The following is an 18,156-nucleotide window of genomic DNA, read 5'->3' as shown; positions in this document are numbered from 1 at the left end:
CATGCTGATTCAGCAAGATGCAGCTCCTCCGTCTTGCGTATCGAAGGCGATTGCTAGAACGTAAATAATATACTTTCAAATCTTTTGTTGCATCCGACAAACTGTAAACTAAAAACAAAAAAACAGGTACAAATCCACAGATTTCTCTTTCAATGTATCTTCAGAGTATTTAACTAACGTACAAGCCCCTTCTGACTCGTACGCCAATTCATAATACAATTCTCTCGGCAGCTTTTCCGCCAGATAATCCCCTCAACCTTAGACGTCCCCCCCTCACCCCGACCAGGTTGGCGCTTAATCGGTCTTCTCTGCCGTCTCGCCAGCGAATTATAAAGCTTCTTTTTTTCTTAATTTTGGCTGGCAAATCTACCAAGGCTGACGCGCAATAGTTCCCACAATGAGGCCCTCACAGCGTGCGCCGCTGCTAGCGGCTGTCGCCTTAATCTTTGTCCTTGCCATAGTTTACTCCAAGCGTTTGACGTCTCCGAACAAAGAATCTATGGACTGGAGATCATTGGCGAAGCAGCCGATGGCAGATGCTCACGACAAAGCAAAATATAAAACCGTTCTACAGCCCACACCGGAGCAGCTTGCGGTGAACAGCGATTTATCGTACAGCACATTACTAAAAAATGTCGGAGAACCGGAAGGAGTATTAACCCGAGTCGAAAGCGATTCTCCGAGAGCGAATGCCACGTTGTTGTCATTGGTGCGTAACTCGGAACTGTCTGGGTTGATAAGAACAATGCGCGATGTCGAGCGAACTTTTAATTCCAAGTTTAACTACCCTTGGACTTTCTTCAACGACGAGCCATTTACTGAACATTTCAAAAAAAGAACCAGAGCCGCAACTAAAGCTGAAATCAGATATGGTATGTGTTGTTTATAATCTCTTGAACCTTGCAGTCGCATTAGATCAACCATTCAGACGAGCCTGCTGACGCTGAACATCCCAATATAGAAGTAATTCCTCAAGATCAATGGAATGCTCCAGGTTGGATCAACGGAGATATATCAGAGGTTTCCAATAAGATTTTACTGGAAGACAATATAGTGTACGGCCAGATGGGCAGCTATCATCGCATGTGTCGATGGAACTCTGGCATGTTTTACAAGCACCCAGCTTTAAAAGACACGCGGTGGTATTGGCGTATTGAACCAAATACTCAGTACTTTTGTAGCATTGACTACGATGTATTTAAATATATGGAGGATAACGACAAAACATATGGTATGTTTGTTCGTACAGTTAATAAGCCTGCTGGCATTGAAGTGACGCTACTGACTTTATTTGTATGACAGGCTACGTAATCAACATTTACGACGCTCCACAAAGTATAAGAACTCTCTGGCCTACAACTATGGAGTTTGTTGCCAAACACCCCGAATACTTACATCCCAATAACTCTCTCGCCTGGCTTATGGAGGACACATTGAGACCAGACCATAACACGATCGCAAACGGCTACTCCACATGCCATTTTTGGAGTAATTTCGAAATTGGCGATATGAATTTTTTCAGATCAGATGCGTATGACAAATATTTTGAATATCTTGATCAATCAGGCGGGTTCTTTTATGAGCGGTGGGGTGATGCGCCAGTACACAGTATCGGTCTTGGTCTCTTTTTAGACAAGAGCAAAATCCACTGGTTCAAGGATATCGGATATGTTCACCAGCCTTATTTCAATTGCCCGGCGTCCGATAAATGTCGAGGATGCAAGCCTGGCCAGTTTGTGGCAACTTCTAATATGAATAAGGAGAATTGCATTGAAACATTTTTCAAATACGCGCACGCAGACTGAGCTCTCTCGTTTGTTGACCGTACTCCGTCTGATGTTGGTACTTCCATGGAGTGCAATTCGCCATTTCGTTCTCCTCTTCGCAAAAATTTACTCCCTTGATGTATATGGTTTTGCAAAGTTTGCTAGCGAGATTTCGCTCCCTTAAATTTCAGTCTTCTGCTACATGCATGGTGCTACACCACCAGAGACGTTTATAGATATTTTCGTGTGTATAAAGGCATTGAGAACAACCTCATATTTTTTTAATCCTCTGCTACAAATTTGTTCATTTAGGAAAGAAATTTTTTTTGTGTATTGGCATGCATGTTAGTGTTTTATTTATATTGGCGTGGGAAATAGATGATGATTGGAATGAGTCATACGTAAGATAGGCTTTGGTAGTTACATTGTGATTTATAAAAATTTATTGCACTTCCTCATACTCAATTTGAATAATAAAGTTGAAGCAGTAACAAAAGAAAAATGCTGTCTTGAACCAATTGAAAAGACAAAACATGCATATAAAAACCATGATAGGGCGCGTTCTCATCCAAATGACACTAACAAATATCGTTCATGTCTTCAACGAATAATGCCCCTTGACTAAAATCATTAATCGTAATAAACTTATAACAAGAGCCGTTAAACAAACACATCTATATGTGCTAACTTTCTGAACCAAACACTCTCTAAAGCAAAACAAAATAAAACAAAAAGGTAAATACAAGAGCGAGAGCTTTCTGTTCAAAATCATAAAAACAGCATTTTACATCGTATATTCCAAACCGGACGCCCGGCCCTAAACTTCAAGACTAGCGACTTCGTAATCCTTCCAGCCATCTCGCATATAATAGCTGCTCAATAGGGGATTTTTGCTGACTTGGCGGTAATTGTTGATTCACCGATTCATTCTGAATATATACCGATGAAGCAGTAGATGGCCTTCTTGAACTGGCTATGCTCCTTTCACCATTGCTCTTCGATATTGGCTCTCGTACACTTTTTGTAACCGATGGATTAAAGAGCACCGAGCGTAACTGATCGCACTCTTCAATTTTAGAAATAATAGATTTCAGAATCCAAAACTCTGCTTCTGGACACGTCGCGTCCAGCGCTCTCCATGCATTCGTAAACTTCGATACCGCCTCAAGCTCTGCAGAGCTGGCGTCAGTCTTGCCATCCACTTGATCCAATACACCTTTCACAGCAACCGAATATATCTGACGTCCAAATTTTTGTTCCTCAGAAGTTGCCGGTACTGATGGCGGAATGTTTTCCTCATCAGGCTGGTCCCGGTCTCTCAGAGCGCTTGCTAGTTCGCTCATAGAGACGTTGGTAGCATTTGGCGCCTCCTGTAATTGAGGGCGAGGCTTGAGAGTGCGTTGTCGACTATAAATGGTTAGAGTGTTCTCTTAAATTATATCAGCATAAAAGCTACATACTCAGAGTCATTGCGCAAGAAAGAAGAGGAGCTGATTACAGATCTTCGAGTGTCGTGAAGACTCTTCGCTCTAACAGTTCGCCTTCGCTCTTCGTCAGAGTTTGACGAACCAATACTGGAGTTTCCCAGCTGGCTAGATATACTGGCGGCAGCGGTAGCACCTCGCTGGTATGACGCATAAGTCTGAGCTCGTCCTCGTCGATACAGAGATGGATTCTGCTGTACAATCTGTTCAACGGAGATCTCGTCCGCTACCTCTGTTTCTGTGACTTGAACAGATTTCGATGGCGCATCAACAGTAAATGACCACCCATCGACAGTGCTATCAGCCATTGACGCCATCGTGGCTCTGAGATATATCTTTAGCAAGGCGTTCTCAAATCGGAAGCTCGTCAATACTTACATTGTCTCTTCGTAGAGCTTCGGTTTAGATCTGTCTACTCGTCGTATACTCCAATCCTCTTTGCGATTTATAAGAGTACGCAGCTCTATAGGATTCCCGACATTTCTAAAAAATTTGTGCTTTAACAGTTGTTTTGCTTTAAGAAATGTTAGTTATATCTATGACTATTTAGCGCAAATTATGAAAATTCTACCTGATGGCCGTCGTCTATGATCTTTAATTAGGCAGTGCGCTACAAAGTCCTTGAATTCCTTGCTGAAATTTCCCTCCAGAGCAGGCGGCAGAGCTTTGGGGATCAAAAACAGAACTTTCATCGGATGATACTGCGAAAGTGGCGGTTCTCCCATTGCAAGCTCAATAGCTGTAATTCCAAGAGACCATATATCAGCTTTGAAATCGTAGGCTTCTTGTCTAATAACCTCTGGAGCCATCCAGAAAGGGGTACCAACAAAAGTGTTTCGCCGAGATTTGTTATTGGAAAGTTGGGCAGCAACTCCAAAGTCAGCTGGCAGCAAGATAGTCAGATCAAAGCGTAAGCATTTTTTCCAAAAAACAAAAAAAAAATATACCAAGTTTAACATCACCGTCGGAAGAAAGTAAAACGTTTGCGGCTAGTTGTTGATCTGATTAGTTATATGCTCCTTTACAGTTTTGTGCAAACAGACACACCTTTGATATCACGATGAATCTAGAAATAGCACCATTTTAGCAAATATATTTCAAATCAAAGGCAAAGCGTAAAACAAACCTTTCCGTTGCTATGTAGGTACGTCAAGCCTTCGAGCAGCTCTTTGCATATTATTGCAATTTGCCGCTCGTTAAAGGGACCGGGTTTGAGTAGATCCAGACAGGACCCGCCAGCCAGATACTCCATGACTGCATTCCAGCAACGTTAGCAACTTAACAAGAAACGGTTCGATTACAAGTACTCGTTGACAAGCGTACTTATCCAAAGCTTATATCGTTTAACGAAACATCCTGTAATATAAAATAAATGTCTTAGCTGGCTGCGGATCAAAAATGGGCTGCGGTTGTAAGAATGGCTGACCGTAATATTTTGTGACATGGTCACTATCACAGCCACTTAGTAGCGCGATTTCCATTTGAATCTCTGCTATATCATCTTCGCTCGATTCAAGATCAATCTAGAATGGGCGCGGGTGTTAGCAGCCTCGGGAAGTATCGCGGATGAGGTACTGACCTGCTTGATTGCAACAATATCCCCGGTCTCTCTGCGGATAGAAGCGCGGTCAGTGAGCTGTAAATGCCTAAAGACAACAGAGTAATACTAACTTGTTTATGGCGCGGTAGACGACTCCGAAGCTGCCGCTTCCGAGCTGTTCGAGAAGCATGAACTGATCGGCAGACAGCGGACGCGAAGTTGATGGCGCCGACATGGCCGATGGATATGATTAGATGCAGAAAGGAATAAGCTGCAGGTACTGCCGAAGAGACGGCATATGCGAAGCAAAATAGACAGTAAAAGAGGAGGAGAGGATGAGGAGGAGCGGAAGAGGAAGACAGAGGTGCGTGGATTAGCAAGGTGAAAAGGCGAGAAAGTAAACAGAATGCAGAAATAAACCGCCGACGTCGACTTAGTTTCTCAAACTCCCAACTCTGTTTTTATTCAGCTGTCCCAAGCTTCCCAACTTCAAGCCACCGTCAGCTCGCTCGCATTACTCATCCGCGCCGCTTCATATGCTACAGCCAGATTATTATTCAATATACTTCCGACATGTTTCTCTCAATAAATGTCGTCTTCTCAGTCTTCTTCGCCCGTACCGTCAGCTCGTCGCTCATCGGTGTGACCGTACGCGAATACGCTATTCCAATTCTGGAAAACTCCAAACACATTCCTGTCGCGTGCCTTTCAGGGGCTTTATGACGCCGCACGCTAATACGTCACTCCTAATTCTCTTACCAAAACGTCACTCGTCACGTGATAATGTAAGCTCTAAGGGTAATGTACATGTAGTCTTCTCTCACTCAATCGACTGTGCCAATTTGACAGCAGCTTCTCCACCATTATCCTCATGGCAGAGGAAATTTCACTTTCGCTCGAGGAGACCAACAAACGTCGAGTTGAGCTTGGCTTACGACCTATCCCAGTCAATGAGGACTCGTCAGAAGCTGCTGCTGCTTCGACACCTGCAAAAAGAGAGCCGCGGGCAGCCGCCACCGGCGAGTCCCTCGACGAATCTTCGCTTTCGCTAGAAGACACAAATAAGCTGCGAATAAAACTCGGCTTACGACCTATTCCAGAACCTGGTGAGGATGGAGCTGATTCTACCGGTAGTGCGCCGGCGCCGGATTCGGAGGAGCAAGCGGTCGCGAACTGGAAGGCAAAGTACGAGCAAGAGAGACTACTCTCTGATGCCGAGGCTGCTCGTAAGCGTATCCAAAAGTCAAAAGAACGCATTGAGCGATTAAAGTATCTCGAAGGAAAAGGCCTCGGCGATGCTGACGAAGACGATGATGGCGATATTAAGAAATGGATCAAGAAATCGAAAAAGAAATTCAAAATCACCGTGCCAGCTGACGAGGAAGAAGAAGAGCAGGTGAAAGAGTACACGGCCAGCGATCTTCGCGGACTCAAAGTTGGTCACGATTTGGCAGATCTCGATGGTCAGGAAGAGGTGATTTTGACTCTGAAGGACAGTAACGTTTTAGACGATGCAGGTACGTGCCCTTCTCCAATTTTTTTAACCCAGACTACGGCACTCTAACAGATTTGAGAAAAAATTAGAGGACGAGCTTATCTCGCAGACAATAGAGGAAAAATCAAGATTAGCCAAAAACATCGAGAATCGGAAACGGAAAGCGAAATATACCGGCTACGAAGACGAAGAAGGACAATCAGGCATTCTTAGTCGTTACGATGACACAAGCGACGAAGAATTCGGTACTAAATCCAACAAGAAATTTTTTACTCTTGACAGCGAGGTCATTTCTATAAATAATAGGATATCTGCTGATGAGCAGGAAATGAGAAAAATTGACGAGGCGAATCCAGGAAAGGTCCGCGTGTCGCTGGATTATGAAATCCCTGTTTCCACAACCTCGGATTATCTGCCAGCTGAAAAAGTCAAGATGAAAAAACCAAAGAAAGCTAAGAAGTCATTATCGAAGAATGGCCGGCGACGCCGCAACGAAGAAGACGACGACAACAATAACGTGCGACAGGCCGACGGCGATATCATTATTCCGGATGCCGGAATTACCAATGATTTCATAGAGCAAGATGACGAAGATCTGCAAGCTCTGCTGACGAAGCAGCGACGGGCCATGCAAATGAAGAATCGAAAGAAAAGTGTCATGACACCAGAGATGCTAGCGCAGTCTATTCGTCAACAGTCGGCTGCCGAAAGAGAGTCTGAAGAGCCTGGTGAGTCTGGTGGTCTTGTCATTGACGATATGACTGAATTTGTGGGTACTGTTGGAAATAATATCGCCGAGGAAGCAGAAGAGCGGGAACGATTAGAGAAAATGGCTGCTAAAGGCGCTGCGGAGGCTGAAAACGAGATACAGGTCGATAGACTCATCAAGGACGAGGATGAGGACATAAAAATGGAGAACGCCGAGCCATACTATGACGATAAGGAACACGAAGTCAATGTCAAAGACGAGGATGATGATGATGATGTGCCGACAGGTTTAGGCGATGAACCCGTCATGTCAGTGGGACTAGGCTCGACCCTTTCGATGCTTCGTTCTCGTGGCTTGCTCAAAACTCCCGATGCTCAAGATCTTGAGCGGCAACGAATTCAGCGCGAAAATTTGCAATTCAAAGCCGAAATAGCCAAACGACGCGTTCAAGCTGAACTCGAGCTCAAAGAAAAGCGCGAGGCTGATCGTCGCAGTGGGAAGTACGACGGATTAACACAGCGCGAGCGCGAAGATGCTGCGCAGCGCGAGAATCTGGCGAGGCAAATGCAGGAAGGACGCGATGCTATGCGACGGTTTAAAGATTACAAGCCTGATGTTAAGATTGAGTATAAAGACGAGTTCGGACGGACAATGACTACAAAAGAGGCGTTTAAGCATTTGTCGCATCAGTTCCATGGTAAGGGATCCGGCAAGCAGAAGACGGAAAAGAAACTCAAGAAGATTGCTGAGGAACGTAAGAAAGAAAGTCAATCTTTTTTCTCCTGAACTCCTAGGCAAGGATGCAGCGAAAGAGAAAGCGGACAGTTTAAAGAGCGGCAAGACGCTGGAAGCAACCAAAAGGTAATTTTTGTCATGCCCTCTTGTTTGCATTTTAGTTTCATATTATTTGTGGTGTGATTACTTCAAAGAATAATCAGTCTCCTCGTCTAGAATGCTCTACTCACGCCTATAAGCGCCGCGTCCCGCGGTCTCTTATAATCTTTTTATCTTTTTGCGGTGTCTTTTTATTTGTCATCTTCTGTTTCCCTGTACATTAGAGTAAACCAATACAGCAATACTATCCCTGCTGTATCACAGCTGCTGCTGCAATAAATTCAGAACCGTGGGGCAAAAAGAACAGACTGGTTTGAACTAATCCCCCAGCCCTTTTTAAGGCTCATGGTACGAAACAAGCCCAAGTAATAGCCACCTTTAGAGAAGTCGAGGCTGCCTAGCTTGCCTAGCAGAAATAAAAAAGAGACCCGGAAAGGAGCAGAATGTAGAAGGCAGAACGATTTATTATTAAACCCAACACAATGATATCCCTTGTCCTTGGCGCGTCGCTTATGTTTGGCACGTGGGCCGGCGTCTTTGTTCCTCGTTCCTCAATTTTCTTTTTCGGAAGTTTTCTGAAAATTAGGAATGAACATTTCAAAGCTCGGATGCTAATTGCAATCAGCGATATAATAGCAGATGCACGGTAGCGCTTTTATAATATACTCCAATTGATCTTGTTTCAACAAGATATACAATCTAAGCTTGAGGTTATATAACAATCTACAAGATCTGAATATCGTATAGGTCCACAAAGAATAACGATAGATAAACCAGTTATCTAGCGTAATAATATATTTCCCAAAAAAAAAAAAACATAATCCGAAAACAACAAGCGCTAATATGAATAAAAAAAAATGAGAAAAGGAGGAGTAAATCCATTTTTGTGGCATGGCTAGCATACTGCAAAATTCTAAAAGTAATGGTTTGAAACTGCTAAAACGTATAACCTCCTTAACAACAAGCAAGAAAAAAAAAGGTATTGACCACGAATTGTCAAATCAGGTTTTCAACAAATGCTCTGAAGATTAAATTTACTCAGTAACAGCATAAATGGACTCGGCAAGACGTCTAGCGTTATTAATCATGTTAGTTAAATTATTGTAAAAAAATCCAGTCATCAAAAAGGAGACATACGTGACATTCTTCGTAGTAACGCCAGCCATCGAGATACGACCGTCACGAGTAAGGTAGACTGAATGCTTGAAACGCAAATCATCAACCTGCTCAGGAGTCAATCCCGAGTAGCAAAACATTCCGATCTGCGAGGTAATGTGAGTCCAGCTGCGCGACGAACCAAGCTTCTCAAGGTTCTCTCTCAGGAGCGACCGCATGGCAATAATGCGATCAGCCATTCCCTTGACTTCACCAAGCCACTGCGCGTTAAGCTTCTCGTCACCCATAATTTCAGAAGCAATGCGCGCTCCGTGAACGGGAGGGTTGGAATATAACGGCCGAACGACGATTTTGATTTGTGAATCAACACGCTTCTTTTCCTCGGGCGAGGCGGTGACGAGCGAGAAGGCGCCAACACGCTCACCGTAGAGACCCATGTTCTTGGCGAATGACTGTGCAAGTACGAGTTCAAAGTCCTGCTCGACAAAGTATCGAAGAGCAAATGCATCCTTGTCGGCGTCGCCGGAGGCAAAGCCTTGATAGGCCATATCAAAGAACGGGAAGAGCTCATTCTTCTTCATGACTTCGGCAATCATCTTCCATTGATCCGGAGTAGGATCGACACCGGTTGGGTTATGCGCACAAGCGTGCAGAAGAACCATTGATTTCTTGGGGATGCTGCTGAGGTCGTCGAGCAAACCATCGATATCTAGCGAGATGGTCTTTTGGTCGTAGTAGCGGTATGACTTGACTTCGAGACCCGAGTCACGGAAAACGGCGCCGTGGTTGGCCCAGGTTGGGGAGGGCACGTAGATGGTCTTTCCGTGAGGGTACCACCTGGCAAGAAACTCGCCTCCAATACGCAGCGCGCCGGTGCCAGAGATCGACTGCGTGATCATGAGCCGATCTTCAGTGATGGCCTTGGACTCGGGAGAATAGGCGAGAGTAGCCGCAAGCTTCGTGAAGGCTGGCACACCAGTGATACCAGCGTACTCCTTGTCAAGCATCTGCTGCACAAGACGGAGCTCGGCCTCTTTGACCGAGGGAAGAACGTAGGGCTTTCCGGCATCATCTCGGTAGGCGCCAACACCTATATAGAAGCGTTAGAGAAATCGCACCGATCAAGCAAAGTGAGAGTCAATTGGTAAGATCAATGTCAAACAATCAATTGTATGTCAGTTAAAAAGCGTGCAATCCATACCGAGGTTAATCTTCTCTGCAAATGAATCGGTTTTGAAGGCCTCGGTGATACCTAAAAAAGAATACTATCGTCAGCACGTGAAACTCCAAACCGATGACTCAGATAAAGAGCAGATCGGGAATATGAAGCGCACCGAGAATCGCGTCCGGAGGACCTTGAGTAACTTTGGCAAACTAAAGAGGAGTAAGATTAGAATAAATTGAATGACAGACGCATGAGGGCGCGAGCGGGTGCCAGTAACACTGTAGCAGAGCCGCAAAAAAAGAGGCACAGTACATAGATCTCGATGCTCGCAAGGCGGAACAACTCCGCGCCGCGAGCAAGGGATCCAGGCAGCACAATGCATGCGATTGCCAACTACGAACCGACGGCACCACGCCGGCAATGGAGCAGAGGACGAATGAAAGCAGAGGTCAGAGAGACCGAGGCATGACACATACTACTGAGTTTGCGCGGCGGGCTAATGCCGAGACAGGCGCGAGCGGGGCTGACGCGAGCAGCGCTCTGCGGGCGAGAAGAGGCGAGCGGCGAACAAGGACGGCAGACATTGGAAGAGGAAGAACGGCGACGGAAGAGTGGAGAGGGTCGGAAAGAGAGAGCGGGAGGCAGGCAGCGAGCAGAAAGGAAAAGCGGGGTTCTTGTACTTTACTTACGGAGGGGAGCGAAATAATACCGGAACCAGATGGCTTACCCGGCCCAGAAATGCCGAATTCACCCGGCTGACGTGCGCACTGTGCCCCGGGCGCAAGTCCGTCTGGCCGCCGTCTGGCGTACTGTTTGCTGCCTCTGCTTGCTTTTGCTGGCGGCAAAATAACGGGCACAGACAAGGAAGGGCGCGCGGACGGATGATGTCAAAGGCAGTTCAAGGCGGGGCGAGAACGCGCGGGGCACGCGTTCGGAGATATGAGCCTGCGCCTATATAAATAATTTATCCGATCCAAATACATAATTTATTTTTATCGGCTGCTCTGGATTTTATATCTTGCCTCCATCTTCCTCTAAGATTTTGAACGTAATAGGCTCCAAATTATGTGTTTTGTGTAGTCCATTCATGAGCAATCAAACCGATCGATTATGGAAACACATACGATTGTGTTATAACATGCGTTTAATCACTATTCATTACATCTTTGCTGAATGTAGGTAGACGTCAAACACAGCATGCTCTTGATTCTAGTCGTAATCTACAGATCATTAATTGCAAAAGTAACGGCACTTGTTGGTAATTATATTGTTGACTAAGGTGCGCTTCCTTATCACCGAATTCAAAATAATCAGATCGCTATTCACGAAACAATCTGAGTATTAGCGAAAAAAAAAACCTACACGTGATTCTCCACACCTTCAGCAAACTTCAAATCACGCTACCTCTATACTTTAAAGACTTGCACCCAAAAACACGTTTAACAGTACAGCCCATCGATGGCCCTCTCGTCTGAGTCTATCAAACTAGCTACCGCGGGCTTTATCGGATTTGTCACGGGCGCCGCAATCTTCGCGCTGCGACGATCAAGCAGTAAGAAAACCAGGCGTTCGCTGAGGAGGAGCACTACCAGTTCCTCGAACAACGAGCAGAAAATTACGCAAGCCGACACCTCTGAGTACGAGACTGAAACTGACAGTGAAAGTGAGAGCGAAGATGATAATGTCGACAATACCTCATTCGCCGAACTTCTCACCGAACAAAAGATGGTACGTATTTTCTGATAGATTTACACATATATATATATATATATATATATATACAACAACAAGCAGCTGACAACGAATACTTACAGATCCTCGTCGTACGAACAGATCTGGGAATGACCAAAGGCAAAGCAGCTGCCCAATGTTGTCACGCAGCACTAGGCTGCTACAAACGCGCCAGCAAACGCGCACCCAACTCCGTACGCATCTGGGAGCGATTTGGACAGCCAAAAATCACGGTCCAGACTAAAGGTGAAGATTCATTACTCTTGCTACAAGCGCAAGCAGAGTCAGTTGGTATCACTCATTGTCTTATTCATGATGCCGGTCGTACGCAAATCGCGGCGGGTTCGGCTACCGTTCTTGGTCTTGGTCCGGCGTCGAAAAATAAGCTTGATATGATTACGGGTGATCTTAAACTATACTAATTTTAAAGCTAGTTCAGCGTTTATCATATTATTGTAATTATATCATGGATTTGTTGATATATTAGAATAAGGGATGTATATTACAAAATTTTGCAACGGAAATACACCGCTCACAGTACAATAAAAAGAGGAGAAAATATCATTCAAAGCACTTCTTACATTAACCCACCGCCAATGCGATGTCTATTCTCAGCCGTAACACCAAATTTTGGCCCAGGCTTAAATAGCTTTGGAAAATGCTTTGTGCCCCATTTGACAAAGGCGGGCGTGATTGCAGCTGCGAGCGGGATACGAAATACGAGAAGACTCTTGTGGATTCCGTATGCAATCACTGCCTCTGTCCATAATGATGCCTTATGTGCTTTCTGCGGCGAATCAGAACCAGGGAGTGGAGCTGTAAGCTCATGCGCCTCTGTGGGGGACCGTTAGTAATGTTTCTTGCTAGGAATAGATATAAATTTAAGCAAAGAAAAAAATCACTGCAACATACTCTCTTTGGCAAGTCCAATTTCAATCAGCAAATCTCGAACTTTGTCAGTGACAGGTCTTAAATAATCAATCACAATATCCTCAAGCTCGCCAATTTTGTCCTGTCCAAGTGTATGCACGAATAAAAAGCAAAATGGATAGTCCAAAACTGAGAGACCAAGATAAACGAATACGATCGACCATCCGTATTTCTTTGACAATTCTTTTAGTCTAGATTCTTTTTTCATCGGAGCACGTTTTGTAGCTGCCTGTTTTTCTGTCGGTGGCAATGTTGAATTGAAACGCACGCCAGATCGCTTGACGACAACTGGTTCGCGTGAGATTGTATTTCTGAGAGTGTTTGCGAACCGGAATAGCGTGCGGGATGAGTGTGTCGCGAATACAGCACTACTATTCAAGAAACGAGGAGCTGGCGAGACTGCTGTCGCAGCGAGGAAATTACGAGATGTGGAGCGGCTTGATGCCAGGATCTGCTGCGAAGGCAGAAAAAGCGAGCGCAGCGACAGTCGCAGTATTGAAGACATTGATTTCGCTATTCCTTAACGTAGAGTCAGTATGCAGAATTTGCCAGATATTTGTATGTAATCGCACAATGTATTACTTTCTGAGGATTTGATATTGATGCTGAATGGTTGAATTGCAGAGATCAAATGCCGCTACTGATCAGTGACGGAAATCGATATAGTATATGAGCAATATTTTCCTTGCGGACGAAGTCAAAATGTGCTAATAATTTGTATGAAGGTAGAAAAATAATCAGTACGCGTGATAGTCGACAGCTTTCGGTTAGGATCCGTTCACAGTGCGAATAAGCCTGCGCAGTCGTAATATTTATAAAGATAGAGGTGCTTGCTGATGACAGAGTACACAGTCTCTTTTTAGCTTCGGCTGAAATCGGTCTCGGCTTGCGGCGGAGTCTGAGAGTCAGCACCGTCCCTCCTTCATTTTTTTAATTCGCATGCGCACCACTTTTTCTAAATATTTATTCTGCTATAGCATTTTTGGTATTCATTTTGTATAATTTGTCTGAATATTATTGATCTGCGTAGACTACTGATTCCAAGGCTGACATCTAGTTAGTATGCGCTGGAGATGGCAAGAATTCAAGTAGCAGGAATCCACAGAGCCTGCGGCGTTAGCAGTATGTTACTATAACCATCTTATATCTTGATCTATCGTTAACTAGTTTGGAAAGAGTTCGGTAAGCTATGGAGCTGGTAAAGACTCTGAATACGAATATGCTTCAAATCTCTTGAATTTATGATCCTGGCGCTAAATTCAAGAAGGCATTCTTGTATACTAGCCTCTTGATCGTTCGGCTCATGCTCTTTGCAAGTTGATGAATAGAAAAGAGAAAGCTGTCAAGAGGCAAGTACATTTTCAATATACTTAGTATGCACAACTTGTCGTAACTTGAACAGTGTCATTTTGTAGCATTTAAATCATGGTTTAGTTTATTTTAATCAGCCAAATCATACCAATGTATTTCCCAATATTATCCACCACATCAAAAAAAAATTGAATTATTTCTCTAGAGAATTGAACCTCAGCTAGCCAGCCATCGGAAGCAGGTTCAATTGTCCACGAGGCGGAAGACCGACGCATGTCACATGACTCAGACTCAGGGTGCAGGGTTTTAAGTAAGATCCTCGCCAAACAGTATTCCGAGTAAATAGGATGACGGCCTAATACTTGTGCTCGTTTCCCCACATTTATACCATCGTTTAAAATACTGTGGGTCTCTCGGATTTATTAGGGCGAGCTTGATTGGAACTCAATTTTTTTGTTTGTGATTTTTTTGGTTTTGGAGAGATAGAGTGCTTTGCGGTATTACTTTCTTGGTGAATAGAAGGAATTATACAAGGCTCACGATTATCTGAACCAGACAGCGGAAGTACACTACATTAGCTGTTTAGCAGACCGAAATCAACTACCGATAGCAGCCAATCATCAACCTTCAGCATCGAAAATGACGGACGCACGACAACTACAGCCACCATTAACTGCGAGCGCAAGTACAGTCAGCGGCACACGCAGAACGGACGGTGCGCTTCGAAGGAGCGCAGCTATATTAGCAGAAGAAGACGATGGACTAGTCGATGGTTCTAGACCGCAGGTTAATTTGCTAAGAGTGGCACCGGCGGCATATCCCAACGACCGAACACATACATATGAATACATGCTCAAGAGTGGGTTTGCGGGCGGTGTGGCCGGATGTGCGGTGAGTACTCTTCCTCTAATTACTACAAACGATTTATTTCGGAAAAAAAAAACGAAAAAAATAAACAGAAAGAGAAAGAAAAAGTGGCAGAAGACTAATTGTTTTTAAATATTTAGGCCAAGAGCTTAATTGCTCCACTTGACCGAGTTAAGATTTTATTTCAGACATCGAGTCCCGAATTCCAAAAGTTCAGCGGCAAACACCACGGTATATGGCGCGCGGCACGGGAGATCTATATAAATAATGGAATACTAGGTTTATTTCAGGGCCATTCGGCTACATTGCTGCGAATTTTCCCCTACGCGGCAATCAAGTGGGTTGTGTACGAGCAGATACGGTCTACGCTGATCGCAAAGCCAGAGCAGGAGACGCATCTGAGGAGAATGCTCTCCGGATCACTTGCCGGTGTTACATCTGTATTTTTCACATATCCGCTTGAGTTGATCCGCGTCCGGCTCGCGTACGAGACGAGACGGGACCAACGAGCTAGTTTTGTGCGGATCTGTAAGCAGATTTACCACGAGCCATCATCAAAGAGTAGAGCGCTCGGTAGTTCTCCTACTGTCTCTAGTAGCGCAGAGATCACGGCAGGTGTTGCCTCTAAAGTTGCACGGGCGGGGGGGGCGGCCAATTTCTACCGCGGGTTTTCGCCCACAGTGCTTGGTATGCTTCCCTACGCGGGAGTCTCGTTTCTGTGCTACGATGTCATTCACGATACATTTCGCTCTAAACTGCTAGCGCGATATGCGGTTGTATCCGGTCAACCGTCGACGGATCGCAGTGTACCACTGACGGTATGGGCGCAGTTAGTCGCTGGTGGACTTGCCGGGATGATTGCGCAGACGGCGAGTTATCCGCTTGAAGTTGTGCGAAGACGAATGCAGGTCAGTGGAGCGGTAAAAGACGCGAAGCCTTTGGGAATCATAGGTACTGCAGGGAAGATTTATGCGCAAAAGGGCGTGCGGGGTTTTTTTGTCGGATTGACGATTGGGTATATCAAGGTAAGTTTGAAAAGTTGTTGAATAGATTATGCAAGAGACTAATGAATGATGATAGGTTATTCCGATGGCATCTTGCTCGTTTTTTGTATACGAGCGCATGAAGCAGTTACTGGGTATATAGTTGTATGCATATATAAAGTGTATAAATCGTACACGATGTACAACATGTCTCTGCTAAATGCAAGAGACTATGTCACATTTGAACTATCACACAGTTGCACATGGCGTTGGTTTCTTTTTCTTCATCTCTAGTATTGCTAGTCTGTTGTGTTGAGAGATGGAATGAGTTTTGCATTTTTTATTGAAAGAATCATGAATGATGATGCGAATATGCTTTGTTTTTTTTCATGAGCATTGGTTGCATGGGTAATGAACGATTGAAGAAAAAAATTATACCAACCAAAAGCGTATGGCGAAATGAGTAGACTAGTAATGGTTAACCATTGCAATTTCAGACATTTCGCATTTGCAGCTGCAATGTGATAATCAAAAGAAAGAGAAGCAACTACTAGAAAGTTTATAGACTAGACCAAACACTACGCGGAGTAAGCGAATGCGAACTCGAGATGCTCAGCTCTTGATTACACGACATTTGACAGGTGACAGGAGACAAGCGACGTAAGGGGTTTAGAATATATGATAAAAAAAAAAGAGGCAGCATTCCAGTGAGACAGGTCCCTATATAGAAAGACAAGAAGGAAAAGTGACAGAAGACTAGAGGCAGACTAGGAGTAGGCTGGTCAGAGCAGACGGGAGCTAGCAGGAAGCGGCATCGCGCTAGTGCGACTCGAGCCAAGCCGACGCAGACGCAAAACAGCCAAATCAGTTGATTGCGATGGTCAAGAGCAGTGCAACTAATAGTTAATAGTGCAACGATACAGTGTAGTAGAGATAGCGATGAGTGTAGCTGAGAGAAGAGTATACGCTGCGTACATGCGATCACAGGTGCATATCTGAGAACCCCGGCCTTTGACCCAGTCCAGTGAGCCGGGGTTTGCAGAGGCGAGGAAGCAGCGAAGCAGCGAAGCGGATAGCGCTAGCCGGATGCGGCGCTAGCACTGTGGTCCGTCCGCAGAACCGCGACTGAGCCGCGTAGTGGTGAGCGCCTGCTTTATTGCGGATGTCTGTGCAATAGTGCAATAGTGCAACAGACTGAGCTCAAATATGCGGTCGAATGTGTTGATGTATCTCGAAGTGCACTGAGCCGTGCTTATCTGTATCGAACTGAGCTGTACTGAGCCTGAGCTGTGCAGATCTGTACGGTACTGTCTCTGCAAGAGACTCCTGCCAGACTCGGCAGTCTTTGCGGCCAAACACTATTTACTCGTCCGTTCACTCTTCACAGGTGTTGTCTGCCTCTGAAAATATCATTATAGCCATTATCGCCATCATGATCTCTGCTCGTTGCTCGTCTCGTCCTCTTGTAGTCAATCCTCTGAATCAAAACCCAGCTCTTCTCTCGCCTTTCTCTTGACCGGACAATTGGCCGATGCCCCTGCGCCACATCGGCTGTGCACTCTCGTGGCGGTGCTTTTTGGTCAGTGTCGTGCCTGTGTCGTGAACCCTATACAGTGTGTCGACAGCCTCGCCCGTCCTTCGTCGGCCACCCGCCGCCGCCCTCTCCTCCGCCTCTGCTTCGTCTTCTTCTTCATCCCCTCCTCCTCTGCTACTTATCGCCTCCTTTTCTGCTTTTCCCTTCCTCCTCGCCTCCTTCTCTCCCAGTGCTCTCTGCCTTCATTTCCCGCTCTTCTGCCTGCCCTTTTTCTCCCCTCGCCGACCTTCTGTGTCGCCTGCTCCCCTCCGCGTCCCCTCCACGCTCGATGGGCCCCGGCTCTGTTGTTCCGGTCCGCCACTAGATTCTCGTACGTCCCTCTTCCTGAGTCACTGGCCTTCTGTTTGCCTGTCTGTCTGCCTCCATCCATGCCTTTAATTTTCGTCGTGCCTCGCGGTCTCCCGATCCTCGCCGCCGGCTTGGTTTTTGTGTTTGTTTTGTTTTGTCTGCTTGACTCCCGACGCGCAATTTCCGTCGCCGCACTCTCTGCATCGCTCCGTCTGCAATTGCAAAAGACTTTCTTTCATCTCAAGCAGGCGTATTGGCTTTTTATTGTCTGAGCATCAGCAAATGCTGCTAGTTTCCAGGCACGGTTTTTGATCAAATAATTACATGTCAAGTCGGCAGTTGC

General features: G+C 45.4%; 7 protein-coding genes across 7 annotated transcripts; 4 read left to right on the top strand and 3 right to left on the bottom strand.

Moving 5' to 3' along the window:
* Window positions 1–2,229, top strand: V2V93DRAFT_364010 (glycolipid 2-alpha-mannosyltransferase-domain-containing protein). The gene is made up of 3 exons (XM_066908749.1): window positions 1–872; window positions 962–1,231; window positions 1,303–2,229. Exons 1-3 carry the CDS (start codon window positions 398–400, stop codon window positions 1,803–1,805), a joined length of 1,248 nt encoding a protein of 415 aa, XP_066767839.1. The 5' UTR covers window positions 1–397; the 3' UTR covers window positions 1,806–2,229.
* Window positions 2,174–5,435, bottom strand: V2V93DRAFT_364007 (serine kinase-1). The gene is made up of 11 exons (XM_066908748.1): window positions 4,922–5,435; window positions 4,830–4,860; window positions 4,677–4,773; window positions 4,574–4,606; window positions 4,377–4,504; window positions 4,298–4,316; window positions 4,198–4,239; window positions 3,822–4,133; window positions 3,629–3,764; window positions 3,227–3,574; window positions 2,174–3,173 (listed from the first exon to the last, which is right to left on the bottom strand). Exons 1-11 carry the CDS (start codon window positions 5,023–5,025, stop codon window positions 2,597–2,599), a joined length of 1,827 nt encoding a protein of 608 aa, XP_066767838.1. The 5' UTR covers window positions 5,026–5,435; the 3' UTR covers window positions 2,174–2,596.
* Window positions 5,436–5,609: 174 nt separating this feature from the next.
* On the top strand, window positions 5,610–8,090 carry V2V93DRAFT_114961 (SART-1 protein). Its single transcript, XM_066906764.1, has 3 exons — window positions 5,610–6,307; window positions 6,375–7,855; window positions 7,946–8,090. Exons 1-2 carry the CDS (start codon window positions 5,662–5,664, stop codon window positions 7,778–7,780), a joined length of 2,052 nt encoding a protein of 683 aa, XP_066767837.1. The 5' UTR covers window positions 5,610–5,661; the 3' UTR covers window positions 7,781–7,855; window positions 7,946–8,090.
* A 442-nt stretch (window positions 8,091–8,532) lies between these two features.
* V2V93DRAFT_363997 (pyridoxal phosphate-dependent transferase) lies at window positions 8,533–11,023 on the bottom strand. The gene is made up of 5 exons (XM_066908747.1): window positions 10,586–11,023; window positions 10,279–10,318; window positions 10,146–10,196; window positions 8,966–10,034; window positions 8,533–8,899 (listed from the first exon to the last, which is right to left on the bottom strand). The coding sequence occupies exons 1-5, from the start codon at window positions 10,691–10,693 to the stop codon at window positions 8,863–8,865; spliced, it is 1,305 nt and encodes a 434-aa protein (XP_066767836.1). The 5' UTR covers window positions 10,694–11,023; the 3' UTR covers window positions 8,533–8,862.
* A 137-nt stretch (window positions 11,024–11,160) lies between these two features.
* On the top strand, window positions 11,161–12,696 carry V2V93DRAFT_342609 (peptidyl-tRNA hydrolase PTH2-domain-containing protein). The gene is made up of 2 exons (XM_066907835.1): window positions 11,161–11,837; window positions 11,924–12,696. The coding sequence occupies exons 1-2, from the start codon at window positions 11,568–11,570 to the stop codon at window positions 12,260–12,262; spliced, it is 609 nt and encodes a 202-aa protein (XP_066767835.1). The 5' UTR covers window positions 11,161–11,567; the 3' UTR covers window positions 12,263–12,696.
* Window positions 12,300–13,675, bottom strand: V2V93DRAFT_363990 (uncharacterized protein). The gene is made up of 2 exons (XM_066908746.1): window positions 12,753–13,675; window positions 12,300–12,674 (listed from the first exon to the last, which is right to left on the bottom strand). Exons 1-2 carry the CDS (start codon window positions 13,273–13,275, stop codon window positions 12,418–12,420), a joined length of 780 nt encoding a protein of 259 aa, XP_066767834.1. The 5' UTR covers window positions 13,276–13,675; the 3' UTR covers window positions 12,300–12,417.
* A 1,045-nt stretch (window positions 13,676–14,720) lies between these two features.
* V2V93DRAFT_356785 (mitochondrial carrier domain-containing protein) lies at window positions 14,721–16,094 on the top strand (the record flags this gene model as incomplete). The annotated part of the gene is made up of 3 exons (XM_066908014.1): window positions 14,721–14,972; window positions 15,089–15,973; window positions 16,029–16,094. The coding sequence occupies 3 exons, from the start codon at window positions 14,721–14,723 to the stop codon at window positions 16,092–16,094; spliced, it is 1,203 nt and encodes a 400-aa protein (XP_066767833.1).
* Between the last annotated feature and the right edge of the window lie 2,062 nt (window positions 16,095–18,156).

This window comes from Kockiozyma suomiensis (genome assembly GCF_038497685.1).
Source record: "Kockiozyma suomiensis strain NRRL Y-17356 unplaced genomic scaffold V2V93scaffold_2, whole genome shotgun sequence".
In the NCBI taxonomy this organism is placed as follows: Eukaryota; Fungi; Ascomycota; class Lipomycetes; order Lipomycetales; family Lipomycetaceae; genus Kockiozyma; species Kockiozyma suomiensis.
Note: the sequence above shows the minus strand (reverse complement) of the source record. Positions and strands in the feature narration are given on the sequence as shown.